Consider the following 27,959-nt stretch of genomic DNA (forward strand, 5'->3'; position numbering starts at 1 on the left):
AAGCGATTATTTGTACTTTTTGTATTGCAGTATGATTGATTTTTTAATTCTCGAAACGCCAATCCAACAAGGTATACATCTATCACTTTTCTAACATCCTACCCCTATGCAGCATACAGGTAACCAATATGAACAAGTTTCTCTCTTTACTTCCTGCGCTTGCCACCACCTCCGTCCTCGGCGGCAGCACGCTTGCGACCATTCTTGCGCCAGAAGTCCTTGGACTCACGCTTTTCGCGAGCCTCCTTCTTCTCTTCGTTCTCGGCCAGCTTCTTCTGGAAGGCAGCACGGTTCTTGTCCTTTGCAGCACGACGCTTTGCAGCGGCGTCGTTGCGAATGGTGAGCAACTGCTGCATAAGAGCACGTGCCTTCTTCTCCTCAGAGCCAGGAGCCATGACAACAGCGCGCTTCTTCATGTATGTCTCCTTCTTCTGTTTCTTGGTCTCAATAATCTGAGACTTGAAAGGAAGCTCAGCAGCAAGGGCACGAGGAACTCGAAGGGGGTTGAAGTGACGAGTCTGACGCTCGATTTGACGGTACTGACTGTTCTTGGGCTGGGGAGTGGGAACGTTCTGGTCACGACGGACCTCGCCTGTAAGACGCATGGGTTGCCAGCCGATCAGATTGGTGACGGGGTTGTAAAAGCGGTGAGGCTTGATGGGGTACCAGGCTCGCAGGAAGACGATGTCACTAAGGAGGATCTTGTCTTCGAATGTGGCACGGAACTGGCCCTCTGGCTTAGATAGGGCACGCTTGATCTGACCACGAATACCCGAAACTGTCTTGATGGAAGCGCCTTCGAACTTGGCAATCTCAAGAGATGTGTTAAACATGTCCTTGATGAAAGCGGTGTTCTTGTAGATCTTGGCAGGTGTACCAGTGAGCTTGAGCTTCTTGACAATCTCGGTGGATTCGTCGACGCTCAGGATTGTGCCAGTAGCAGCAATACGGAAGCCAGGCATCGAACCCGACATGGAATTGAAGCAGACGAAACCTGTGTTTGGCGCAATCAACGGACCGTAGATGGTAGCGAAGCAGTGCATGTGCTCGGGTGTGTACTTGAGCATGCGGTTACGCGTCCGCGAGTCGGTAGTGCTGTAAATGGGCATGGTCTGGAAACGACGCCAGCCAAGAGAGAAGATAAGGGGGTCGTTCGTCTTCAGGATACGCTTGTGCCATCTGTGACGCTTGATGCGAACCTGGAGATAACCGAAGCGGTCTTCAGTAGCAGAGAGACCACCAACAACGATGGGACGGCGAGCATCGAAGAGCTTGACGAACTCGGCGGGAACGCCCTCAAGGACGATCTTTGCGTATTTGCCGGCGCGGTAGCCTTCGACGACAGAGCGCTGTCGCTCGTCAAGGTTCTCAAACTCCTCCTTGTTGATGTCGAGCTGTTTCTGAATCATGGCCTTTTGCGCTTCGTACCAATCATCCTCGCCAAACTCTTGGATGTCACCACCATCTCGTCGGGCGTTGGCCTTGTCGTTCAGGAAACCCTCACGATCTTCCTCTTCGAATCTCATCTTAAGTTCCTCCTTTCGCTTGGCGTTCTTCTCTCGCTCGGCCTCGATGTCTTCGGGCATTGGTTGTGCGGGCTGTGCTGGCTGTTCTTGGCCTTCGGCTTCAAGATCCTCAAATTCACCATCACCCTCATCATCCTCGTCATCTAAGCCCTCAAAATCGCTACCATCCCCTTCACCGTCCTTGTCATCGCCAGCAGCAAGAGCTGTCGATGTGAACTTTCGCCGCAAAGCCTCGACATTCTTCTCCGATGCCCACTTTGCAGCTAGGTCCTCGTAGTCATAGGCGGGTATCGCCCTATCCTCCACAGAGTCTTCCTGCTCTTGCTTGGACTTTTTGAAAAAGTCGTCGTCATCCTCATCATCTTCGATGTTCTCCTCATCGGACTCATCGTCATCGCCTTTCCATCGTTTCAAGGCATCCTCGGGGCTCAGCGATTCGTCGTAGATAAACCTTGCAAGGTCGCTTGTGTGATATGATCGTCTCTTGCCGTGAAGCTTCATTGCAGTGCCGTTCAAGTTGTCCTTCCATCTCAATGCTGCTGCTTCCTCGTCGGAATCATATTCCTCATCATCTTCCACCTCCTCATCCCCAGACATCGAACCAAGATCGGAATCACTGTCAGCAAAAGCAAGATCGTCCTCGTCAAGGTCCTTGTCAGCATCCTTGCGGAACATCTTGCCCAGTTTGCCCTCATTAAATTCGACCTCGGCATCTGAGTCGACGTCGTCTTCGTCGCTGGCGAGATCCTCATTATTCTCATCATTTTGTTCGTCCCCTTCTTCTTGCTGTGCGAACCTAGCCTTTCGATGTGTTTTTCTTCCTGTATCCTCCTCTTCAGGAATTGCTTCGACCTTCTCGCCGCCCTTGAAAAGTTGCACACCACCCTCCATCTGACCGAGAAGCTTTCGCTCAGCTTGAAGACCAACGATCATCTCTTCTCCCTCGCCCCTGTCAGCCTCGTCCTCTTCTCTGTCGAAACTGAAACCTTTGTCGCTGGTAATCCAGATAGCGTCACCATCGATCTTCAGGCCGCTACGATCTGACATGGGCGCATGGAGCTTCTTCTCCTTCTCATCAAGTCGCCTTCGACCAGTCTTTCCTGCGATTTTGGCCATTGCCGTTTCCATGTTTGGTGTTGGACAAGGATCTGGCATCACTTCCATATTGGATACGGTGAAATCTCCTAGACCCGGAACATGAACTCGTTGGTCTTGTGAAGCAAAATTCGTACCTCGTAGATAACCGGATAGCACAATTGATCGGTCGCAGTTGGGGTCTTCTTCGATCTTAGTAGGATGTGTGATGTCTCGGAAGCTGTCGATGATTGAGTAGGGGTGGGAGTTGCGCCAGATGAGAGGGCGAGGGTTCTTCATGACGGAGAGGAAACGCGACAGGTTGTGGATTTCTCGGTCAGGGTACCGGCCGTTCATGACACCGGAGAGATAGAAGAGATGAGCACCCTGGTACAACTCCGTCCAAAGTCGTCTCTTGAGCCTCTTCTTGGCGTCCTTGAGTGCCTGCGGCTTGCGGAAGAGATCGAGATGGGTCAGGATACCAAAGACATTACCAGGCATACCAGTGGCGGCTAGAGTGTTGAGGAACTCCATGGTCTCCATCTCGAATCCAAAGTTTCCGTCAATCATCAGGAGAACAATGTCGGCAACCTTTGCGATATCGACCATGGCCTCGAGCTCATTGGGGCACTCGACGAAGGTCAGGCGCTGCTTCTTGGAAGTAACGACCGTGACGGGGCCCTGAGGGTCTGATATAGTTTCCTTGGCATATCGTCGAATGAGAGACTTCATCAAAGTGGTCTTTCCTACACCGGGGGGGCCAACGATAGTTACAAGGCGAGGCGGGGCCTCATCGGGCAATCGGTCGACGAGCGGGACATGAAGACGCTTCTCTTTGATCTGTTGACTATGATTAGAATTGTAAGGTAACTAGGTAGTAGGTAGAGGAGAGCCCTACATCTTGCGATCTTGCTGCTTGCCTCTGAAGCTTGCCTGGGTTAGCAAAGGAAAAGGCCTTTGGATTGCGCTCTGTTGGATGGTTAGCATGCGCCTGTCGCAATCAAGATATACAGACAGCAATAACTTACCTCCCGTATTCTGTTTCTTTTCCTTTCTGTCCTTGGACTTGCGATGCGGCTTGTGCACTTGGTCCTCCATGGTTGCGTGCTGCGTCTTCGCCAACTTCAAAGAACCATCAACTAAACTAGCACGACCTGTCTCGCCTCGACTTCCAAAAATTTAGAAAATTTGTCCGATAAGCAGTCGCGCTACAAGTTCCTCCTTATCGATAAGATCCACAGGACATGTGGAGACGGACAGCCACAGGACGCCACATGTGGCTATCTACAATGATGCTCAACTCCAAGATGTCTAAATAACTGCCCGTTTGAGCATAGATCTTTCGGCTGTCTTGACCTGCAGCAAAAACGCGTGGCTACAAGCTTAACAGTGACGTATGCTCTGGTATCTGACCGCTCTCCGTTATGACTCAAATTACAAGGTTAAGCAGACCTTTAACGACTAGTCCTCTACCTGACTTCAGCAAACAACATAATTACGCGGCTATATGATGCCCCATGAAGCGTAATGAAAGCGCGTAGATCTGCCTGGCTGTTACTAGATGGTGTGGGAAACTGAAGGAGTACGCAGCAAGAATGTCGTGGAATTGGAATAGGTGTAATCTTTTTCCACTCCTATTCCAGAGTTACGAGTTCCAAAACCGTCTCGTATAACAAATCTAAATAGATTTCCATGATGTTAGTCTGAACAACCAATGGCATATATTAGCATAGGACATTAAGAATCTTTTTCTTACATACACTGCACCTCGTCCTGACGAATACAAGCTGTACTCTAATTCCCCGTAATTTCCTAAAGCACCATCAGGCGCTTGCATGTCAACGCGTTCTAATGGAAGGGAGGGTAGTATCCGGCATGCTCTTATGCATGCTTGTATTATCCCGGCGCACCTCTACCTACTCTGACTCTTCGTCAGCCCTAATACGTAGGCTACTCTGCCTACCTCATCTACGACTTGAGACTATGGCTTTGTTCTTTCGTCAGCCCTAGTAAAGGGTATAGTGGCTTTCGTCATGAGTCACGCCAGCAATGACTGAGGCATACGCAAGACTGTGGTGCTTCTTGCTTACCTGCGAGTGGCCGGTAACAATTCCTGTAAGTGATAATGGCATGCCAGACAGTATGTATAAAACGTCCGAGAACGACGCCTTGTGGACTTCATTCTCAGGCAGACAGACGCAACAAACAGCTCTAAACCGACAAGCATTAAGCTTAATATCTTTATTAGCAACCTTGTTCAAGGCACAGCCAATCAGAAAACACACAAGACTCCCTCAGCCCTATCAATATGTCTGACAACGCCGGAAACAACAATTTCGCCAGCTCCAACTGTAAGCATAATCTGCAATGGTTTGCAGCACTCAGATACCTTGCTAACAGCCATTGTAGTCCAGGTGGATGCTACCAAGTACAGCAGCTCCAAGAATGCGGACCCTGAAACTGCCTCCATTGCCACTGTTTCCTCTTCCACGCCACTTGTCAAGAAGGAAGAAAGGAAGCAAAAGGGCGGAGCAGAAATCGATGTTAAAAAACTCCAAGAGCAGGCTCTCAAGTCACAAATCCGATTCAGTATGTAGATGGGCTACACTGAATGGTTACTGGACGACACTGATTCAGACATCAGATTAAAATAAACGGGTTTGGGCGTGGGCATAAAGATTAATGGAAAATGAAGGGTATCTTTGGGCTATAGGCCACTGGGTCATATATGGGGCCAGCTATTACACTCGTTAAATAAACAGCGGTATTCGCTCTTTTTACTAGAAGCTATCATCCAGGATATCCTCGTTTATCTTTACCATTGAAGGGCTGTATTCAGACGAGTTCGGATCAGCGCCCGCGTCTATGAGAATATCGCCAACAATTCTTTGGCTTGCTTCGCGGGCTGTAGGCATAAGTTAGCATACATAATCATTTTCATGCTAGGAAAACTAACCTGGTGTTTGCAAAAGCTTTGAGGGGGGGAGGGCAAATTGGATTGTCTTGGGCGGACTCATGCCAGCGTACAAATCAATGTCCTCATCATCGTCGTCACTGTCCCAACTGAGTTCATATTTGTCTTTGCTCTTGGCGCTATCATCGGCAGCAAAAACATCTCGTGTCTTGCGTGCTGTTGCTGGTGTCTGCACACTAACACCTGGCGTTCGAGGGCCTTGTGTTGCAGCCGCAAGACGTTGTCGGGCATTGCTCTTATAAGGTGACATGAAGGCCTCACTACGCAAAGTTGGCACTGCCATCTCGGGTGAAGAGCCAGGCGAATCGTTCCAGGTTGGTACATTCTTCTTGGCGCTCTTTGATTGAGCGCTCTTGAGCGGCGAGGTTCTCAATGCAGGCTTGTGAGGTGTGGCCTGGATACGATAGTTCTTGTCGAGAATTCGGTGCAGTAGAGGATCTTTCTGAGGCTGCGCAGATTGCTCACCGGTCATTGTGTGGTCGCGCTGGCCCTGCGGCGTCATCGACATGTCGGGGAGTCTGGCGGTGTGTTGGGCGAACAGGATTGTCGAGTCCTCGTTGCCGTCTAGGACCGTGGTGTTATCGTGGCCATCATCTTCGTCCTCCATTTCGCGCTTCATAACTTCGTAAGGCGATTCCATGTCGGAGAATCGGGTCTTTGTCTTTCCAGGTCGAGGTGTGCTCCCTGAGAGCTCTGCGTCGTCAAGCATGGAATCCTCTGCTTGGAAAGTAGATTGTTCAGCACCCGTAGCAGTAGTGACATCTTCGTTGTGCTGAGCTGTGTAATCTTCAGATATATCTTCTCTCATAGCAGTGCTCTCTTCCACGCTTTCGCTTTCGTCATCGTTGGCAAGCTCCTCATAGCCGGAGAGGGATACGTTGGCCGAGGCTTCAAAGAATTGTTTCCAGAACTGTACTGTGTCAGCTTAGCGTCTTCCAATTAGAAAAACCAATTTTACTTTGGAAGCTTCCCACACAGCACGGGAATGATCGCCATACTTCTCCACCAGAGGTAGAATGCTTGTTGTCACGATGCGATGCGACTTGCTAAAGTTATGATCGATTTCTGGATTAGCTTGTCAGCGAAGCTTGGAGAAAAGAAAAAGAGCCAGGTATACCTTGAAGAGTGAGAGTGATTGACTGCTCAAGTCTCTCAAGTTCTTCTGTCAAAGATAAGTTACGCGCCGCTACGCTTTGTCGGGACATTTTGACGATCAATTGAATGGGTTACTATGATGATTGTTTACAATCTCCAAAGTAGAAGAGCATATGAATCCAATGGGACGCGTGGGGTTGGAGGGGCACGTCCCAGGCTTGTGCCATCCATAGCTTGGTGCTTGGTGGGGGTGCATGCGACTGTAGGTAAACCACCAGCATCCCGGTCTCAGTAATTGCAGATGAAACATCTAGTATAGAATTTCTTTATTTCTTTATCATAATACTTCAATATTATATCTGGAATTCTAGTGCTTAGTATAATAATCACTCATGTCCAACTTCATCAAAAGCTGTGCAACCATATGGTCCTCGCCAATACCCTCCTGCTTTAATCCCAGATCATCTGATACCTTGTTGCTCGTGGATCGACTCTTTTCTGTCAAAGCTCGACAAACAGTGATGAAAATCTGTACCTTCGTTTTGAACTTTCTATACATACGATGCATCTCTTGCGTCTCTCCCGAGTCTGGTGCATGATTCTTCTCTACAGCCTTCATTCGCAAGAATTTTGCATACTCCAAAACTGCAGAGAAGATCTCCTCAAGCAGATTCAGTACGGGCTGTTGACGTTTCCGAAGGAATAGAGAAAGCATAATGCGGTCCAACACTCTTGAATGAAACTCGCGCAGCCTATCGGGACTTTCAACTTTGTCAGGACTGCTCTTGGTGTTCAAGGGGTCTTTTAGGTCGGCTTGGATTTTGTCAAGTTTGGCCTCGAATGCTTGCCACGGGATAGCGACTCCAGCATCCATGAAGAAGGAAGTGATTCCAGAAACGAAGTGATGTGCCTCGCGTGTGAATCGGAATGATATGTCCTCGGGGTCGGCCCAAAGACTAGTTCTAGCATTGACGTCCCGAAACAATTGGTTGACGACATAGACCATCCGCATAATCCTCAACAAGAGCTTGAAGATTCGATCGTACTGTGCCAGGATAACTGGTGTAATGATACTCGACAACGCGGTTGGTGGTTTGTATGACAGGCGCAGAAAGTCCAAAGCTTCTAACGAGTCTGGGTTCATGCAATTGTCGATCTCTTCCTGAGTCAAGTCTCGCACAGCAAAACTCATGTCTCCCGGCAACTCAGATGCGTCCCTAGAGATAGTGACCAGATTGTTCGTAGCGAACTCATTATCTGAATCAAAGCTTTCGGCTAGGACTCCCATTAGAGCAAGCCGCAGCTCCGAGCTCGCGGGTGGCCAAGTGTCTCGACCACCCAGGCGAAGTCCCATGACACCTCCTTGCCTTGCAACCCCCATTTGTCGTTCAGCTGTTTCCAGGTCGGGGTCGAATAAGGCGTGAGACAAACGGCTGATGAACATGCCGCTACCAAGAAGTTGAAAGTCGCGATGCATCTTTAGGTGGCCACGCAAGTCATGATTGTTAAACAGCAGCCGTAAACTCTCTTGGTTGACGATCTCTGATTGAGCTGAAGCAATGCCTCCGAACGAAAGCACAGGAAGAAGCGACGGGTGAGGTGTGAAGTCAAAACCACTGGTAGGTGGCTTGGACTTTCTGGTGACAGATTGTACAAGTCGTTCACGAAGGATTTGGCTCAAGGTGTCCGCTTTACTCACAACGTCAGGTAAAGGCTCATCCATGCGCGCTGTAAGAGCGCCTAGAAGCCGATCTTCTGACCCGCCATCCTCATCCGTGAACGTGATCGCATCGTTGGGTTTAAAAGCATGGTTAAGTCCTTCTGATATCAACGCTTGTTGATGGGACGAGTAGTCGTGAATTGCTCGCAAAAGATCGTCATGATATTTGGTAACCCGCTTCTCAAGATCTTCAATAGCATCCCAATCATAAAGCCATCCGACCTTTGGTGGTTTAGTCGTATTGATGATGTGGGCAGACGCCAAAGGATGCTCTGGGTGACACTCTCTAATGAACCGCAGATTCTTTCCCGTCTCGAAGATGGATCTGGCAATATCAAAGGGCATGAAGTGAGGCATCTTACTGTCATCCAATCGAAAGTCGATATCTTCGCATTCATGTCCAAAGTCGTCTGTGTATTTCTCTGTGTCGACTTTGATAAAACCCTTGCTAGCCCCCACATTGGCTTTTGTTAATGGAATACCTTCCTCTTGCCTCGTTCCGATCCATTCTTCCAGAAACTCAATCCAAGGGGAGGAGACTCGCTGCAAAACTTCGCGCATGATACCACGTAATTGTTCCTCGCCATAATCGACAGAGTAGGCCTCATGAAACACAAAAGACAGAACATGCTCGTCCGAGTAGCCTTTGCGGAACTTCGAAGTAAGCCTTTGAAAAGGGACTAGGATGGCCAGGAGTCCTTTGACGGTTGACTGAAGCTCCAAAAGAGAACGGGGCGTCTGTCCATGGAGAGCTACATATCGCTGGACGTCTTTGAGAATTTGATCGATGGCACCAGCTAGAGCCACACCACACCTTGAAGTACGTCTTGCATAGGTGGAATCGACGAAGGAGCGCAATTCAAAAAACATTGAACCACATCTGTGACATTGCTTTTCCAACCCACGAAGCACATCCTTAGAATAGCCTGTGACTCTCATGCTTGGGATCGTTGATTTGAAGGAGCGACCTCCCTCCTGTTTTGAGAAGAAGATTGACTCCTGACCAAGGGCCAGGGCAAGCAAGGAGGAAAGGTAGGCTTTGATGTCAACAACAGGGACTTTTGAGCTTCTGAGATCGAGAGGGTCGATGGACCAACTCAAATAAGTATCATAGACGGTTGATCCGGCTTCGCTGGCCATCAGCGGCTGTCTTCCTGTTGGTGTGCCTGCGATGAAGCCATCCCAAGTCTTGTGTTCGGGTGGATTCTCGACTGGCTCATCTGTATTTGCCCAGATATCCTCCTCGGGCTCTAGGCTATGCACGCTCTCTGTAGCTGCTGGGCCATCGTTGCTAGTGGCGACGTCGGTTTCTGGATCCAGCTCAGACTGAAGCCCAAATTGTGTGGGTAACTTGAAGAAGCCGTCCTTTTCGACAGAGACTTGGTCAAGCTGTACAAGGTCTGAATCTATGTCATCTGAGTGCTCTTGAGTTAGCACAAGTCCAGCGCAACATCTACGTCTAGAGTACCTCTGAGTCCGGAAGAAAAGAATGGATCTGGTGTATTGGCACTGCCATTCAAGTCATGCAACCATTTTGATGATCTCCAGAAGTCTGGAATAGCGAACACAGCAGCAGGGTCTTCTTGGTATTCATCCATTTTCCTTATCCTTGATCAAACGCATTCAAGATTTGATATTGTCGTTGTAGGCGACATGTCTCGGCTTCAATGTTGAGCGGGAGATTGCTCATTGCGCATGAATGAAAGTCAATTAACGCGAGCTTGTGGTTCTGCCCCTCCGTGACGCGCTCAAGGGAGTAGGCTCCAAGGAAAGCTGGTAGGTCGCGTTTCAAGGCCTTGTGCGCCCAGGGGACGAAAAAAACCACCCGCTAAACAAAGCTCCGGCCCATATGATTTCATCCATACCAGCCCGTCCATAGTGCTTGCCTGCCCAGGCGTACAGGGGCCTACCACGTCAAAGCCGTACCTGTCGAATTGGACGATCAGCCAAACTTTGAATCATTTCAATTTTGCTTGCTTAAACCATCAACAACAACATTAATACTTCTCAGAAGACAACAAATACTGTTCCCCCACCATCGATTATCATCAAGAGATTAATTTCTACGAATCGCATCCTTAGATTTCATCCGTTCAGCACAGCGCATCCACAATGGCTCCCAGAAAGCGTGCGCGGGCTAGCACCCAAACCGCTGCAACATCAACTCCGGCGCGAGATGATGATGCGATGGATGTCGATACTCCCCAGACCGGTGATCAAGATGCCTCTAGCGAAATACGGGAACAAGAACCAGATAATAACTACAATGACCTTTGGACGGACGACCAGGTAGCATCATTATTCAAGGGTGTCATTCGTTGGAAGCCAGCCGGTCAGTGAATAGCTTCTTTGTGATTTTGCTGTTACTGAGCAGTGCTATACAGGTATGCACAGGCACTTTCGAATGATAGCGATTTCGGAACACTTGCGGAACCACGGCTTCGATCCAGATTTATACCAGCACACGCGCATTCCTTACATATGGCAGAAGCTTAAGACATACTACAATATCGAGGTCATTGATGAACGAGAGAACTTTGACGAAGACGAAACTGAAGATAGATACAACGAGTTCTCCCTACCGAGAGACCAGTTTTTCGACGCGATGATGGAGCGCGCCCAAGCTGATCCTAGCGAAGCACCGACATCACCTGCACAGCTAGACCTATCGCCGCCGCCGCCGTCCCCGGCCAAGAAACGCAAGAGAGGCGAGACCAAGACTCGAGGCGCGTCAGTTGAGGATACTGAGGAAGGTACGGATGCCCCGTCCCCGGCGCCCAAGTCGAAGCGAGGTTCCTCGCGGCAGAAGAAGAAGGCCACACCCGCCAAGACCGAAAAGCAAGAAAAGGCCGAGACTACAGAGGAGGAGGAAGATGATGACTCTGAAGACGAAGAGGAGGAGGAGGAAAGTGACGGTTCATCTTCTAATGGTGAAGAGGAAAGTGCCGAAGAGAGCGGAACACAAGTGTCCAAGTCGACTCGTGGCGCCAAAAAGGGCCAAAAGGCTGCGACTACGAAAGCAAAGGCGCGACCAAAAAGGAGACGTTAAAAGGCACCGCCGGCTGGCATATGATAGAGGGACGATTAGAATGTTCCAGATACCCTTCACATGGGAAACATGTGCGTTATTCGTATTGAATATATATCCAAGCCTCCTGGTGAGCTTCATTAACAGGCTCCAGTATAAACCTGGCTATCATCTTTATTCCTGCTCCCATTCACTGCGATAATTTGTTTTGGTCATCCAATCCCTTCCTATGGGGAAGATACCCTCCACATCCATAGTTGATCGCTGCAGGGGACCCGGTTCGGGCACCTTGGGCAGTTCAATAGGTGGTTTCTTCTGCAGTAGATCCCACATCTCATTCTCGGCCTGCCAGTTTGCAAACTGGTCGCGCTCTTCGGCGTACTGCTCCTGTCGGCGTTCCGTGGTAATACGGTTTTTGAGAACCTCTTTTTTGCGGTACGTTTCTGGGAAGTCGGCAGCAGAAAACTGTAGTACTTCATTTGCTTCTCTGTCGATGGCAGCACCTTCTTCGTCGGATAACAATGGCGGTTCTTCGAAATCAGGGTTCAAAGCTTCTGGCTCGGAATACTCGACATCGAACTCGAACTCGGATTTAGTGATTGGTTTGATATCTTCATCGGTTTGTGATAAAAGATCTTCAATTTCTTCGTAACTGAGGGGTTCGCCTTCGCCTTCCTCGTCGTTACTTGGTGGCTCTTCTTGCACTTCCAGTCGTAGTCTTCTTGCACACTTGCTCCAGAACTGTCGTGAATCTAGCTTCATCCCTAACGAGGCGATGGCTGCTTGCACGTCTTGGGCTCTGACTATATCGCGGGTGTTGGGATGAAGTTCCCTTTTGGCTCTGATTCTTGACATACTCATGAAAAGAGTTGTTTGAACAAGTCGTTTCGTTATAGAGACCGCTAAGGAGTGGAAATCCTCAAACGTCGTAGCCCACATTGATGGAGGCCTATTGTCGATGTATTGCCAGTTCTCGCTAGGAATAGACGAATTCATAAAGACACGCTCTGAAAGCCTTAACCAAGTATGGAGGTTGAATAGTCCCTTGAATTGAAGTTTCTGACTTCCATTGATGCTTTCACCCTTGTCGAGTCGATGTGCGATCTTGGGGGTGATTTCCCAGCACTCTCCCCATTTGCCCTCTTCTCTTAATTCTTCTTTTCGTTCCTGGCGCACAGAGATGGCATCCGCGGCTTCGTCTAGAGCGTGACAGCATTGCTGGCTTAGCTCAACAGCAGCAGGTATTTCCGAAAACTCTATTGCTGGGCGTCTAACCTCGCGCTGTCTCAAAAGTCGAGCTCTTCGAAGCACATCAAGGTAATGATTCACCTCGACCTCACTCTTTGTCCCTATACGAGATGCAATGCCTGGAAGGTCGGTTTGGCCTAGACGGGCGATGGCCTCAAAAAACAACTTCTTTTCTGGTAATGACCAGTAGGTGAGACCGATTTGGGTTGAACCCAGAGCGGTCTCGTTGTCTTCATGTGTGAAGCAAACACGCTGTGCTGCATCTTCAATGTCCCTATTGAGAAGATCCAGGTAATCGGTGTTGAGCACTCCTTTTTGTCTCTTAAATTGTCGAGGTAGCAGGTCATCTTCGGCTGGCCTTTTGAGCGAATAGTGCCCATCATTTCGATCAAATTCTTCTTCGCTGCTGGTATACACACTGCCAGACACGTCGGTGTCATCTGCAGCGTATTGTTGAGGGAACGGTGAAGGGATTCTATCTTTCACTTCCAAGTCTTTGATCTGTTCTGTCTCATTGAGGTCCTTCTCGAGAGGTTCGTGATTGGTTTCCGACTCCATGCTGCTTTGTTGACGAAATCTAGTGACTTATGAAGGGATGAAAACATGGTAACAGAGGATTTATTAAAGAAGCACTCCGACTCAGGAGTGGGGATGAACAAGTGAAAAAGCAGTCACCAAAATCTCAAGGAAATTAGTAGAAAAGTGAATATCGTCTGTCAAAGCATGATTTATAGTTTCAGTGAAATTTTATTCATTACAGGAAACTCTCTGGTCGGCAATGGAGCAAGTACCGAATGTTAGTGCATCATGCTTACATAATACATTTTACTATGTTGTTCAACTTTGTATGCGCATATAATGAACCATGAAATATCTTCACTACAACTCAATGAGACAAAACTTATTCTCGTCGCACTCCTCATCATGTACAATGTTACGACTTGTACCGAGATGCTTCTTTCGGCTCAAAGCCGCCAGATCCCCATTCGTGATTAAGCCACAGACATTTCGGGCATTCGCTTCAGTTAAAGCTTCAACTTCAACTTCAACTTCAACTATTGCTCATGAGCCGCCTAAATTACAACTCCGAGATTACCAGGAAGAATGCATTGATTCGGTCTTGAACTCTTTGCAAAATGGGCAGAAAAGAGTAGGCGTGTCCCTCGCTACCGGAAGTGGGAAAACAGTAGGTAGTATTTTCAATTCAACCACCAATCAATTGATTAACCTTCAAGGTCATTTTCACTCAACTCATCGAGAGAATTCCACCAGCAAGCGAGAATGCGCAGCAGACACTAATCTTGGCTCATCGTCGCGAGCTTGTGGAGCAAGCAGCGAACCATTGCCAGCGCCAGTATCCAAATAAGAAGATCGAGATTGAGATGGGAAATGTCCACGCAACGGGGACAGCAGATATCACAGTCGCTAGCGTACAGAGTATAACGTCACAAGGTCGTCTTAAAAAGTTCGACCCGTCTCGTTTCAAGCTTTTACTGGTGGACGAAGCCCATCACATCGTTGCTCCAGGTTACCTCAAGACCCTACGCCACTTTGGACTCGATCAGAAGCGACCAGAGTCCCCAAATCTGGTCGGTGTCTCTGCTACCTTCTCGCGTTTTGATGGAGTCAAGCTCGGTGCAGCTATCGATGAGATCGTCTACCACAGAGACTACGTGGACATGATATCGAAAAAGTGGTTGTCAGATGTCATGTTTACCACCGTCGAGACCAAAGCAAACCTGTCAGGAATCAAGAAGGGCACATTTGGCGACTATCTTCCCGGAGAACTCTCAAAGGTCGTCAACACTAGCGAGATCAATGATATTACAGTGCGCAGCTGGATGGCCAAGGCCGAAGGAAGAGAGTCGACTCTGGTGTTTTGTGTTGATGTTGCTCATGTTGTTGAGCTGACAGATCGTTTTCGACAACATGGCTTCGATGCAAGATATGTGACCGGAGAAACACCAAAAGTTGAAAGAGGCCAAACACTCGATTCTTTCCGGAAGGGCGAGTTCCCAGTATTGGTCAACTGTGGTGTCTTCACTGAAGGAACTGACATTCCCAACATTGACTGCGTCATTCTTGGAAGGCCGACAAGATCTCGCAATCTCCTCGTTCAGATGATCGGTAGAGGAATGAGATTACATCCAGGAAAGAAAAACTGCCACATCATCGATCTAGTCTCAAGTTTGGATACTGGAATCGTGACTACGCCAACATTGTTTGGTCTTGATCCGAACGTTCTCGTGGAGAGGGCAACAGTGAGCGACCTGCGAAAGATCAAAGAAACGGGCCAGGTCAATAGCGAACAGCCTTTGTCGTACCATACAACTCCCGGGCCCGGATCTGGCAGTGTCACATTCACAGATTATGACTCGGTCCTGGATCTCATCGCCGATACATCTGGCGAGAAGCACATTCGCGCCATCAGTAAATACGCCTGGGTTCAAGTACAAGGAGACAAGTTTATTCTTTCAGCACCAGATGGTTCTTACGTCCGTATAGAAAGAGTACCCGAAAGGTCCAACGATTCGGCACCTGTTTACCGAGCAGTCGAGGTACGAGCGCTACTAAACGGTGCCAAAGCACCATACGCAATGCCAAAGGAGATTCTCACTGCATCTACGTTCACCGATGCAGTGCACGGGGCGGACAGCTTCGCAGCCAAGGCGTTCCCCCACACGTTTATTCACCGTTACCAGCGCTGGCGATCAACGCCGCCTACACAAGGACAGGTCGACTTCATTAACAAAATGCGCGGCAAGGCAGAGCCTTTAACAATTGAAGATTTGAACAAAGGCAAGGCTGCGGACATGATCACAAAGCTCAAGCACGGCGCGCGTGGCCAGTTTGCAAGAATAGAGGCAGGACAGAGAAAACAGGATAAGCAGAACAAGATGGCAGAGGCTAAACGGCTCCGAGAGCATGTCACAGTAGGACCTGTGGCAGCTTAACAAGGGAGCCACATGCCGTGGTCTCTGACTTTGTACAACAACATGTATAACACGGAAAATAGACGCAGAGGGGGCGTTCGACTTGGGGTTATTTGAATATACCAACATATAGCAAGCGCTCACAGAAGGCTTCCAGAAATTCTCACATAACACCAGGTTTGGCGATTTAACGTTGCAAAACAACCCGAACCACGAGTCTAATCAAATGGACCGGTTTCCTCCGAAAGTGCAGCTGTCACAGAAGTTCTTGTGTATACTCGGAACCCATGGCCAAGGCAGCAAACGGTTTAAAAAGAAGTCTTGTCCCTTACATGCAAATCACATCGAGATCTGTCCTTCATCCTGTGATTCACCGAGAGGGGGAATACGCCATGGAGGAGTCGTCAGCTCATCAAAATGGTTGAGGGACTCTAACACTGACAAGATGAGGTGCAAGACTGTTTCCTTTATCTGCATCACAGTACGATTGCAGTTCAAAACTCAAGCCTGTCTGAATTAGATTCTCTGTACCTGCTGATCATTATCGTTGGCATTGGCTGAGTTTTGCCCCTTCTAAACTCTCCTCCAAACTCTGAGGGGCAACGATACCACTATTGGCTCCTTATACAGAACAGTCGCTGGCAGTGCCGAATTCCAACGTCATTAATATTTTCTCTATTTTCCATTGTTTTAAACCCGTCTCAAAGGTGCCAGGTTGATATTTTGCCTGGCGCGGGCCCAGTGACTGAGTGAGAGCCGGAGTGAAAGTGACTGGCAGTGCCGCGCAGCTGTCAGGTTCAGTTCACTTGCGAGCATGAAAGATATACCTTTCTTTCTCCTCGCGTACTGAAAAAATAGTCAATCTCTACTCATCAAACCTCCATTCTTGCAGAAATTCCACCTGAAAGCGAGAACCAGAATATTCACAATACAGACTCAACCTTCGCCATGGCTTCGAATACTTCTTCGGCCTCATGTGCGCAACCTCCCCATTCTCTCCTTGTAGAGCAGTCCTGCCAACTGAAAAATCCTGTCAAAAAAGATGGAGAGAAACCACAGAATTCCGGATGCTCCTCTCCCGGTGGTGGTAGAAAGCTCTTCACGCCTAAGACTCAACAAAGGCTGAAGGACTATCTCTACAATTCCGACTCGGTCGCTGTATCTTCATGTGACGAACACACACCCCCTACTGATCCTCCTAAGCCCATTCTCAGACGGGATGTGAAGCCAGGGCCCAAAGGCCCGGTTAAGATCATCCAAAGACAATACAAGCAAGCCAAGTCTGCTAATCCTGCTGCCATCAGAGACAACGAGTTGGTGGAGTTATCGCACAACGATCTTTCTCGAGCTATGCGAACCACTTGGGCCCGTTACCCCCCGCATACAAATGAGGAGTTCCCTGTGGACAAAGAGTTTAATTTCACTCCGAAACTCGTTGCCAACGAAATTGATCCTGCAGGTCTCCTCGAACGAAGCAAGCAGCGCAGTGAGGCCAGTTTCATAGAGCCCCTTTGTCTCCAGGGTGCTATCCGCAGCGAGTATGCTGCTCATCTTACCTATGAAAAGCAAGACCACGACGACATTATGGAGAAGGTCTTTGAAGTTCTCCGTACGAAGGCTGAGTATGACGCTGCCAACTTCTACGACTCTATCGAAATCAACAAGCGCGGCAAAGTCTACGACTCCAATAAAGTCAACAAGCCTGTCAAGTTCCCTGTACTTAGCTCCGAAGTTCAGATGAAGATCTACGACGACAAATCCAGAATGTCTGCTTTGTCACGCAAGATTGCAATCTACGATGGCAGCATTGAGGGCATGATTGCTGGCGAGTTTACTTACAATAAGGACACCGCGCACCTCCCACCTACTGAAGAACAGATGGCCATCCTACGAGAAGCTGAGGGTCTCCGTGACTTCTTCCCAAAAGCCCCTCATAAGCTTTCGCTCTACGACCAGTGGCTGAAGGACCAGTCTGCCGACCCTTGCCCTGCCTCCAACTGGCTGAAGGATGAAGAGCGACTCGCCAAAAAGAAAGCCTTTGAGTCGGCTTATTCTAAGCAGCTCAAGTCCCGCTTCCCTCTAAAGCCCCTCAATAATCAGATGCCGATCAAGCTGGAAGTATCAGACCAAGCTATCGGTGACAATACCAAATTCTCATATATGCTACCCAAAACCTCCGTGGCTCGTGAGCGTCATAGCATGCGCGAAACTCCCGTTGCGGTCCAAGTCCCCAAATGGCTCCCTGCATTTGTAGACTACGAAATTGTTCCCATCGACAAGAGCGCCAGTGCTGGGGAGCAGTACAAGGACCTTCTCACTACCATCTGGAAGCTCGAGTCACAGATGCTCAAAGAGACCAAGCCAAGCAAGTGGGACAAGAATTGGCATGATTCAAACCCTCGCTGGAACAAACCTCACCATAAGAAAAGCGGTGGCTAGTGGAAATACCGCTTGGATACTGGAAAGCCCATCAAGCAAGAGTTCTGCGGTGCGTATCACCGAGGCAAAGGGGAGCCGTATGATACCTTCAACGAGACAAAGGCCAACAAGAACCTCTCGGAGACAGATGCTGTATCCGAAGAGTTTAGCTTCGACGATGTCTTTACCTTCGGTCAGGATTATGAAACCGAGATCTCCAGCAAGAAAAGTCCGGAGGTTCTCCTCAAGGAGATCGCCGCGGGAGTGAGAAAGGCAATCTCAAAGGTCGGCATGTAAGCGAAGCGGCGCAACGAGAAGAATGAAGAAACGGACTATTCGTCACCATGTAACTAGAACGCTCTCATGCATAGGTAAAAATAGGTCAGCTTATGCTACACTACTTACTTTTGTAGCCTAAAGCTTAGAGGTTAACTGTTGTCCACAAGCTGGGTCATCTATGTTGCTGCTGTAGCTGTTAATCAATTTTCACGATATAGCCTCGATGCAAATTGTCTAATTGTGTGTAGGTGATATAGTCGTACAGTAGTGTTACAAGTTGGCAACTGAATATACAAATCATGCGGGCAGTCACAAGGTCTTTCAATACGCATGTGATGTCAGAGTGTTCCCCCTTCGGCCGCAATAACAGACACATCCACCACGTTGTCCTTCTCTATGTTGACCTTCTCCAGCAAAGGGAGCATCTCGCCACCCTGAATCAACACAAGCTGGCTCTTATCCCCGCCATACTTGACGCCAACCGACAGTCCTTCCAGTCCCATTTCCTGAGCTTTCAGATTCCATAGCAATTGTGCCACTTCGCCCTCCCTTGTGCAACACACATACCCCAAAGCCACATCTGCAGAGTGAATCTCTTTCTGTACACCTCTTGTAGCTGGTTTCTCGCCTACGAGGAGTCCCAGTACGTCTGCGCCTCGCCACCCTGGGGGAGCTACCGCCAAAGCGCCCTTGAGCTCGCGAATGTACATAGGGCTTAGACTCCGAGCGCCTGCTTTGCATTGTATTATCACCTTGGACGTCTGCGATGTTGAAGGCAGTGTCCATATGCCTAGGAGATCCAAGCCTCGGTCTGAATGGCCCCCAACGCGCTTGAGGAGGAAGCCATACTGTGAGAGTGTGTCGGCGACTGTGTATTCGTAGTGTGTGCCCCGATATACAGTTGAGTTTTTATTCAGGCTTGTGCGTTCGACATATGATAGAAATGTCGCGAGATCAGAATGGTCTTTGTTGGCCGCCTCAGGGTATATCAGCTGTGACGGTTTGGTGGTTTTGCGCTTGGTCTTGCTGATGAACCTTGAGGCAACTATTGCACCGGCCAATTTTGATGGCTGAACGGCACGTCTCGAGGCATTTTGGAAACCCCGGAACAAAATAGACATTATTCCATGAGAATTTCAGTTGGAATGTTTCTTCCCTTAGCTACGAAGTTTAGGTATTGAGATGAGATTTGCATATTCTAATTATGCACTAAAACGGTATATCATTTAATCCGTATGGCGGACTATGGAGCGACCTCAGGGTATCAGAAAAACTGGCCGCTGAAGGCCCAAGCAACAAAATTAGTAAGTTATGTAGATTGTTCAATCTTGTATTCTCAACTTTAAAGGTTGGCTTTTCTGCCACCTGATAGAGTGGTATCATGTAGAGTACTTGAACGTATTCAGTCACTTTGTATTAGGTCGCTTTTGTACCTGTAAAGGCAATAAATAGCCTCTCCAGCTCCTTGGCTAAATTACACGCAGACTCCCCGACGCCAATGCAGCACTTGTTCAACCCATCATACAACATTTCTGACGTTTATATCATAGCTATCAAACCAACTCCCTTTCTTTACATAATCATAGCATGTCACCTTCCGCATGCTCTTGCATCCCAGGGGGATATACGTTGTTTGCTAGTCGTGATGCCGATCGAGGCGGTGGCTTTTCGCGACTTCTCTCGTCTCGTGAACGAACGCTTGGCTGGCGTCTTATCCTCGACTGCGGCCTTCGAGTTACAGGCTTGATCATATTCTCCAAGTAAAAAGCGCCCTCGGTATGTCCCGTACCAGGTCGCTCGTCGTCGGCGTCCGAGTAACCCCCAAGGTACTCATCGTCGGATACAATGTCGCCCATTTGTGGTTGGTAAGAAGCTGGCGCGGAGGGGGACGTGATGGATCTAGAATGCAATCCCGGTCGCGCTGCAGGAACAACCACACTGAAGGCACCCGGTGTCATGGTGTTCGAGCTCGCATCTCTCGACAGCCCTGGAGATCGGTCTGCGAAGCCATTTTGGAAAGAGGCATTGTTCGAGGCTTCGTGGAGGATAGGCAGGGTCTGCTCATCATATAGCTCTGCTCCAGTCTCAAACGACTCCGGTGTATATTCAGTGATCGTTCTTGATGACCGGCCATCATCGTCAGTCGTAGGGCTCGACGGCTCATCAAAGAAGTCGTCAAGACTGTCCAGCTTGGTTGCCAGGTCTGCTGCGTGAACATCACCACGACCCTCGTCAGACAACATGGTTTCGGTTCGCTCCGGTGCACCAAAGTAGTTGTACGGGAAGTCATCGGCATGAAACTCTACATCAGGCGTAGGTGCTGTCTCGGTCAGCATGCCCTCTGAACCCTGGCAAGTGTAAAACGCGGCGTGGATATTGGCCCGCGTAGCATCAGTTTTCTTTGCGGGTATAGGAATAGCCCATCCTGACGTTTCGGGAATCCCAAACAAACTCTGCGTGCGCTCATACTCCTTTCGAATCGCCTTTGACGTCGGTCGCGTCATGCTCATTCTCAGGTGGTGTTTGTCCATGTGGTTACCAGACATGGTCATGATATTGTCCAATACTTCAAGCGCCTCCATGCAGAATTCTGTCTGCAGCAGTCGAAGCAGAGGCGAGATCAGGTCAGATCCGTGCCCAGCAAGTTCCGGCTTACGCATGTCCACTTCGGGGATCGCAGCACAGAGAATTCTCATTGTCTGGATCTTGACCCAGGATAGGGAATTGGTTAGAAGGCCGAGCAAAAAGGTTACCATCGGGAAATCCATCTGAGGGAGATAGTACTCTCGTAAAGCTCCCCAGAACTCAATGAGGAAATCCTTGCTACTATCTTGAGGGTCACCTAAAGCAAACCCCTCCAGGGCCTCAGCAACACCAGCCAACCCCTGGTTGTCCGCTTCCTCCTGAAGCAGTCTCGCTGTGTGCACAACACTCTCATCTGGAACAGGTTTCTCCAATTCGTTGAGAAAGCGAGGGAAATTGGCAAGTAGCGAAAAGAACAGGCGTCTATCATCACCGACTAACCCGTCACTCGGCAGAAGAACCAATTTGTCTATCGTATCGAGAGTAGGTTGCCAGCAAAGCGACGACCTAAAGCCTTTGTGGAGAAGAGGCTGAACACCTTCGAATATTCCCTCCCAGCGAGATGGTTGCCCATCTGCAAGTATTCGGCGCACATTAGGCGAACTCAGATCTAGCTTGCTGATGAATTTGTTGAGCATCTCAACTGCTTCTAGGAATTCCCTCTCGTTTATTGACTCCAGACAAGCACAGGTAGTCCAGAACAATTGCGGAAAGCTAAGAAGGTCCTCAGCTTCTAGCTTGACAATAATTGTCTTCAGAGTTGTCAGAATTTCCATCGAAAATGATTGAATTTCCGGGTCCTCATCCGCAATCGTGTTAGATAATCGAGCAAGCATGTCTCCAAGCATAGCTTGGTCCACAGATGTGAGAACACATCTAAAAATTTGGAATGACCGACAAGCGAGATGTCGAACTGGGCAAGATGTGGCCCAGGTTAGTGACAGTCGTCCCCAATGCTCTTTGATGCCTGGGAATGTAATCTCGAAAGTCTTGATGACCTCTGCCGTAAGGAACTCCATGCTTGGTGGCACTTTGCTGTCGTGATCATCCACCTTGCCGTTGCTATCCTCATACCCCCAAACGACGGATCGATCGTGCCGGCGAACTAAATCTATCAGGTCCTCGATAGCTCTTTTGTCAACGTCTTGTGTCTGATCGTCAATCTGGGAAATTACTACTTCGTGGATAAGATGTACAAGCATCTCTCGCGCTTGCTCCTGAACCAGTGGCGTGTAATGATCCCATAGAACAGTGACAACTTGAAGTAGGAGCGGAACGTTCTCCAGTGTGAGGTGGACTGGGGAGACCATCAAATCGACAAGAAGAATAAGGGACAACTGGCCAAGAGAAAAACCAGCTTGCTTGGTTCCAACAGGAAGAGCCTCAGCTAGATCGGCACAGTATGGCAAAAGATTGATGTCAGCCGGTGGCTCAACTGCATCTCGTTTTTCGTTCGGCACCATTGCTGGGGGTTATTTGCATGAGGAGGAACTCCACAACCTTGATGCCAGGCGTGCTGTTCGTTGTTGAAAGAAACACGACAATCTGCTTGGCGTACTCGACAAAATTTTGCTCTCGGCGCTCAAGACACAGCTGCATGATGAACTCAAGAGCCAAACGGACATTGCCTGGATAAGGCCCTGTTGCAAGAGCCTGCCAAAGAGCCTGAACCTCATTGTGTAGGGCACCGCTGGATTTGATAGTGATCTCGAGGAGGTTTGCGAGAAGCACGAAAGACGGTGCTGCGGGTCCACCACTCGGATCCAGCTTTAACTCTATAGATTGAATCCAGGGCAACATTACTGCAACGACATTTCGTTGGGCTGCGGGCTGAAGGTCTTTAAAGTAGAGTGTGAATTCAGAGAAGATGTGAAAGGCTAACTCGGTATGCTGTTTGGCAAGTCGGGTGGAGATCTCGAATTGTGCTAGCTTGTACACAGCCTGTGTTTTGTCGGAAATGCTGATGTCGAAATCCTGGATCTTCGAGTTTCTCTGCTGTCGGACTTCCAAGCTACGTAGAACAACTGCAGACTTGGATCGAATCTCACTTTGATCATTGCCCAGAGTGAAAAGGCAGAGGCCAAGTAACTTCCAGAAGGGACAAGGGTAGTCAATGTGATCTTGCAAGACTTGCGTGACCACAGTGAAATAACTTTCAAGCACCTTGGGAGCCTCTGCCAAGTAGCATCGCATAATACAGTGCTCCATCAAGTAAGGAACCTCTCGATTGTGGACAATCAGATTATGCAAAGCTCTTCTACCAATAACGTTCATCTTGTCGCTCCCAGAGTTGAAGATGGAATCAATCCAAGCAAGCATACGTCGAATATCAAACTGAAGAACAACGTTGCTTTCAGTCGTGACGCTAATTGGGCCGCCACATAAAGCGGCCATGGCACTGAGGGCTGCAGTGCGAAGGTTCCTTTTTTCTATCTCCATTGCAGCAGTGGCAGTTCCTCTCTCCCCCAAAGTCTGCTGATCGATCAGGGACTGGCGCATGGTATCTTCGCGAACACGAATCTGGTTTTGATTCGGTGAAAATCCACACCAATCTTCCATGAGCGAAAAGGCCGACTTGCGAGACTCGAAGGTCATCCATCGGGATGGATCTTTGGTTTTGTTGATACCTTCAAAAAGTGCCTCCATCAGACCACAATAATGACGCCGGAGTTTCTGAAATTCCCAGTCCATCTGGACCTCTCCATCCATGAGGAACAACTTCAGGTCTTTTGTGTATGTAGTGAGAGTAGTCAAGAAGAACTCGTTGTTGTAAACCTCCGGGTCGTTAAGGAAATGTGAAGTAAGCTTGAAAACGTGCGTGATTTCCGTTCTAAGAAGATCCATCCGCCTATTCCTCCTAGGATTACTGTTCGTCCGCTGGTGTATCCGAGCTCGCGCCTCGTCATTGCATCGAGAAACCTGACCTTGCAGCTCCTCAAGTAAAGTCCGGTAAATATGAATGTTGATGGAGCCCATGGCAACAACAACGGCATCCCGAACAGACGCGGACGAGACAGACAACAGAGGGATAAGGTACTTGAACAACATCCGAGCTGTCACAATCTTATCTTTGGAGGATGCCTTGGAGGCCATTCGAACATGCTGAGGATCCTGCGGCGTGGGCAAAGCACCTGGATCTGCTAGCGTAGTGCAAGCAAATATCAAGTACAATTTCCATTGCTCCACCATCACCTCAGGTTGAGTTGTTGCGGATCTTGCTCCAAGCCGGGCACTGCCTGTCTCGTTGTTGTAGTAGAGACCTCGCGAGGGTTCGGAGAGGTATACGATCGGTTTATACATTTGTAAAATGCGATTGCAGATAAGATCACGGCATATAGTGACTGTAAAGGGGCACTTCTCATAGGCCATCCGAATGAGTTTGGGGAATATTTTGAACCATAGAGTCGTGTCGTAAGAGACATCGCTGGCGCAAAGCTCAACAAGTGGGCCCTGGTTGTTGGTATTCTGCAGGCCTCGTTGCAATCGACTTCGTTCAGCGACAGACAGCTGCTCATCGTTGAAATCCATAACCTTGCTGGATTCATTCTCAAGAATATCAATGAGTCGTATGGAGTCTTTGTCTTCGGCCGCTTCCTTTCGGAGTGCCTTATCGAACTCAACAATCAAACGTAGAACTGTGACTGCAAAATGGCGAACTCGGCGTGATTGGGAACAGAGGAAGAACAATCCATGAGCCTCTGCTTGATCAACCTCTGCCCAAATGCTGGAAAGGTCAAGTTTTATGGCTCGTTTGTCTGACGCGTTGGCTTCCGGCTCATCTGTAGCGGCATCTCTAGTCTTTTGTCTGATTTCCTCAATCCATATTTGCAGTAGCTCCACGTATAAGCGCAAGGTGTTTTCAATGTGACTATGACCAAGCATTCCACCGTCAGACATCGTCGAGTACCTATCGTCAAAATTGAATATGAAACGGGCAAAGCCCATTGTGACCTGTTGAGCGTGTGACTGCCTTGCGATGGCCTTCAAAGAATTGGCTGACGACTCGGCAATGTTGTATTGCACATGTGCTGTCCCAGTGCACAGCAAGTTGACCAGAGAGTTAAATGGAATGTCGACAGAAAGACATCTAGGTAACGCTTGAACAGCTACGTGAAGAAGTTCGTAGAATGCCTGCTTCTGATCTGCGGCGTTCTGGTGATCGTCTTTACGGGAGAAGGTGAAGGTTTCAGTAATGGGGGTTTTCGGCATAGGGCTGTTGAATTTCTCATCCAGTGCTGCTTGTCCGCCAAAGGTGTTGTCACATATGATCGTGATCTTCCCGAGGATTTCACAAAATTTGAGGTAAAAATCCCGGACTCCATCACTCAAAACGTGTGTCAAGACAGGGCGAGAAATATACTCTTCTTTAGAAATCGCAGCTGGCTGAGAAAGAGGGAGGTTGCGAGGAGATGACATAGCTGGAGAGACAGGGAATCGGTCAGGCAGCGAATTATGACTCGAGTTTCCGAAAGATTGGGGAAATGGCGGCCGTCCTTGTTCGCCATTCTCCAGATCTGACATGATGTAAAGGAAAGCCCTGATACCCACTACAACTCTATCGGGGTCCAGCTGCTCGACCTTCAGCTCTTTATTGGAAATGAAGAGCTCGGCATTGATGAGAGGAAACACCACGTTCCTGAAGCAGTATTCCGGATACTTGAAGCCAACAATTCGAATGATTTGGATTAAAGGCTCAGTACAAGCAGTATCAGAGGCAACCAAGCTTCGCTTGGAGGATGGCAAAACCAGTTTCATGACCTCGTCAATCTTGCGCATGCTGCTTTGAAAAGTCTCATTAGTGCGATATAAGAATGTCCATAGTAAGCGTGAGATGACCTGGAGACAGAGAGGCTTAGTGGCTCGATCCTTGATCTTGGCCTGCAGAGGTAGTATCAATTGCAACCATTGGGAACCAAAGTTGTCAGGGGATGAAACACAAAGCAGTGTCGCTGTAAGCGGAAATGCAAAATTCCAATGCCTAGGCTTCATGAACATCTGAGCTAGACGGGGTCCGATGGCAGCGACCACTTCTGCCCATTTCGGATGCATGAAATGGCTATTGCTTGCCTTTGCTGCGATTGGAAGTAGAAGCATCTCTATCACCTGACAGAAGGCTGTCTTGATCTTTTGTCCATGGGACTTCTGGAAGAGACGACCAAGGGAGATGAGGAAATCACAGCATTGTTCCCAAGATTCTTCAGGTGAAATCTTGAGTCTCAGATGTTTCATGCCTCCCAGTACAAGCTCCACCTTTCCCTCGACATCTCGGCCAGGATGCGAAGATGTCGTTGGACTCTTTACCACGCGTTCGCGAGCCTGAAGGGAACCTTCCAAGTCTTCGATGAACCTCTTGGTGACTCCAACAAAATTGATGCCACTCATATGCCCCAGAAGTTGAGCAAACAGATTCCAATTAGCAAGCTTGAGGGGCGATACCATCAATTGATCAGTATCCGCAATCTTGAGTTGTCCAAAGATAATATTCTCCAGCTTGTCTTCCATTTCAGGCGTGATCGAAGCAAGATTGCTTTGGCTGATGACTTCAAGAAGAACACGGCAAAGAATGTATATAGACACAGTTGACCGACGCTCAGCTTGTGCCACAAACTCTTGTCTTGCTGCGAGAGTAGGCGGACCATTTGGGAAAGCAGCATCAGGACCTCCCTGGCCAGGTATTCCGGCCTGCACTGGTTCTGTATTTCTTCGAATAAGAGGTCCTCCTCCTGGCACTGCATTCCGGGATTGCTGAAGATGGCTGCGGGCTTCATTGGCGGCATCACTTTTGCTTTTCCTCCAGAGCATCATGGAGTCTATCAATGCTTTTGGTTTCGGGCTAGCAATGTGACCTAGAGCGACAATCAATTGATCAAAGGCCGGGTCAACTCCTGGGCCGCATATTTGTTCGACGTTGGGCTCGGGGTCGAGAGGAACCGTAACACATTCCGTTAACTTTTCTTCGGCTTGTGCGATAAACTATATCAAGTCAGCTGCGGCGCGCATTGACAAAATCGAAGCTTCACTGACTGAGGTGAACAACACATGCAGCGCATATTCGCCAACCGTCTTTTGCTCGTCCTTATGGTGACGAGACGAGTGAGAGTGATGGGGGGTGTGGTCGCGCCGCGATTTACTGTGTATTCGTTCGAGCTTGCGTTGGGTCTGGCCATAAGAAGCATCAGCGGCAGTAGGACGTTCCATGGTCGCAACATTTCCTGAGAGGGATGTAGGGGGCCGCGATGGGTAGCCTGCGTCGCCATCGATACGGGTGGCCACCGATTGCATGTCTGGACGTTCGAGGCCGACGCCGGCGGCTGCAATCATCTGCGGGCTTAACGGACTGGAACTGGTCGAGGCCAAGCTGCCATTTCTCGAGTGTTGGTAGCCGTGCACGATCGAAGTTTGACGATGATGGCCGTAGGCTGCGCTCTTGGGGTCAATAATTCGTTCAACGACACCACCAAGTGGGCTTCTCGAATGCGATCCGTGGAGTCGTGGGGAGACCACGGGTTGGTGTGTCTGTGCGATCTTTTCGGCGGAGGAGTCTCGTGAGTGTCCAAATCGATTGATGACCGGCGAATCTGAAGCTACAGGGCGTAATGCTCGGTCCCAGCTCCTCTCATCTTCTTCTTCCTCCTCGTCGAGTCTAAGGACAGGCCGGGGAGAGTACCTGAGTGTATCCTGCAGGTGGTCCGGCTGCGGCTGCGACGGCACTATGGGTCACACAAGGGGTTAATCAACAATGGTTATTTATGTATCTTTGCTCAGATATGTTCGAAGATGTTGGTGAAACGGAAGCGGAGACGTTTAGAGCGGGAGGACAGGGCCTGAGAGCGAGCTACTAAGCAACGCCTGCTACGGGTGAACAGCCTTGCTGCAGCGAGACCTGGCACTGACAGATGACGAAGGTATTCCCGCGATACAGCCCGAATTTTAGAGGTGGTGCGGGAAGAGAGGGGTTGGTTGGTATTGGTGTAAGGTAAAGCAGAGAGGGTGGACCTGCAAAAGCTTTGAACTTACCCATCCTCAAGTTCTGTATCGCGATCCCATGATCTATGGCGATTATCCAGTTTCAAAGTCAGTG

General features: G+C 49.0%; 9 protein-coding genes across 9 annotated transcripts; 3 read left to right on the forward strand and 6 right to left on the reverse strand.

The window, feature by feature from the left end:
* Positions 1 to 146: 146 nt before the first annotated feature.
* FGSG_09795 (ribosome biogenesis protein BMS1) lies at positions 147 to 3,698 on the reverse strand (the record flags this gene model as incomplete). The annotated part of the gene is made up of 3 exons (XM_011329593.1): positions 147 to 3,440; positions 3,499 to 3,569; positions 3,629 to 3,698. The coding sequence occupies 3 exons, from the start codon at positions 3,696 to 3,698 to the stop codon at positions 147 to 149; spliced, it is 3,435 nt and encodes a 1,144-aa protein (XP_011327895.1).
* Positions 3,699 to 5,380: 1,682 nt separating this feature from the next.
* Positions 5,381 to 6,779, reverse strand: FGSG_09794 (uncharacterized protein; the record flags this gene model as incomplete). The annotated part of the gene is made up of 4 exons (XM_011329594.1): positions 5,381 to 5,505; positions 5,557 to 6,484; positions 6,533 to 6,639; positions 6,692 to 6,779. The coding sequence occupies 4 exons, from the start codon at positions 6,777 to 6,779 to the stop codon at positions 5,381 to 5,383; spliced, it is 1,248 nt and encodes a 415-aa protein (XP_011327896.1).
* Positions 6,780 to 7,036: 257 nt separating this feature from the next.
* Positions 7,037 to 9,987, reverse strand: FGSG_09793 (uncharacterized protein; the record flags this gene model as incomplete). Its single annotated transcript, XM_011329595.1, has 3 exons — positions 7,037 to 7,167; positions 7,231 to 9,795; positions 9,858 to 9,987. The coding sequence occupies 3 exons, from the start codon at positions 9,985 to 9,987 to the stop codon at positions 7,037 to 7,039; spliced, it is 2,826 nt and encodes a 941-aa protein (XP_011327897.1).
* A 514-nt stretch (positions 9,988 to 10,501) lies between these two features.
* On the forward strand, positions 10,502 to 11,438 carry FGSG_09792 (uncharacterized protein; the record flags this gene model as incomplete). Its single annotated transcript, XM_011329596.1, has 2 exons — positions 10,502 to 10,721; positions 10,774 to 11,438. 2 exons carry the CDS (start codon positions 10,502 to 10,504, stop codon positions 11,436 to 11,438), a joined length of 885 nt encoding a protein of 294 aa, XP_011327898.1.
* Positions 11,439 to 11,591: 153 nt separating this feature from the next.
* On the reverse strand, positions 11,592 to 13,223 carry FGSG_09791 (uncharacterized protein; the record flags this gene model as incomplete). Its single annotated transcript, XM_011329597.1, has 1 exon — positions 11,592 to 13,223. The coding sequence occupies one exon, from the start codon at positions 13,221 to 13,223 to the stop codon at positions 11,592 to 11,594; it is 1,632 nt and encodes a 543-aa protein (XP_011327899.1).
* A 373-nt stretch (positions 13,224 to 13,596) lies between these two features.
* On the forward strand, positions 13,597 to 15,619 carry FGSG_09790 (uncharacterized protein; the record flags this gene model as incomplete). Its single annotated transcript, XM_011329598.1, has 2 exons — positions 13,597 to 13,851; positions 13,901 to 15,619. The coding sequence occupies 2 exons, from the start codon at positions 13,597 to 13,599 to the stop codon at positions 15,617 to 15,619; spliced, it is 1,974 nt and encodes a 657-aa protein (XP_011327900.1).
* A 1,329-nt stretch (positions 15,620 to 16,948) lies between these two features.
* Positions 16,949 to 18,037, forward strand: FGSG_09789 (uncharacterized protein; the record flags this gene model as incomplete). Its single annotated transcript, XM_011329599.1, has 1 exon — positions 16,949 to 18,037. One exon carries the CDS (start codon positions 16,949 to 16,951, stop codon positions 18,035 to 18,037), a length of 1,089 nt encoding a protein of 362 aa, XP_011327901.1.
* A 596-nt stretch (positions 18,038 to 18,633) lies between these two features.
* FGSG_09788 (uncharacterized protein) lies at positions 18,634 to 19,416 on the reverse strand (the record flags this gene model as incomplete). The annotated part of the gene is made up of 1 exon (XM_011329600.1): positions 18,634 to 19,416. One exon carries the CDS (start codon positions 19,414 to 19,416, stop codon positions 18,634 to 18,636), a length of 783 nt encoding a protein of 260 aa, XP_011327902.1.
* Positions 19,417 to 19,875: 459 nt separating this feature from the next.
* On the reverse strand, positions 19,876 to 27,899 carry FGSG_09787 (uncharacterized protein; the record flags this gene model as incomplete). The annotated part of the gene is made up of 5 exons (XM_011329601.1): positions 19,876 to 22,265; positions 22,339 to 24,906; positions 24,964 to 26,851; positions 26,903 to 27,588; positions 27,896 to 27,899. 5 exons carry the CDS (start codon positions 27,897 to 27,899, stop codon positions 19,876 to 19,878), a joined length of 7,536 nt encoding a protein of 2,511 aa, XP_011327903.1.
* Positions 27,900 to 27,959: the final 60 nt, after the last annotated feature.

The sequence above is a fragment of the Fusarium graminearum genome, chromosome 4, assembly GCF_000240135.3.
Source record: "Fusarium graminearum PH-1 chromosome 4, whole genome shotgun sequence".
Lineage (NCBI taxonomy): Eukaryota > Fungi > Ascomycota > Sordariomycetes > Hypocreales > Nectriaceae > Fusarium > Fusarium graminearum.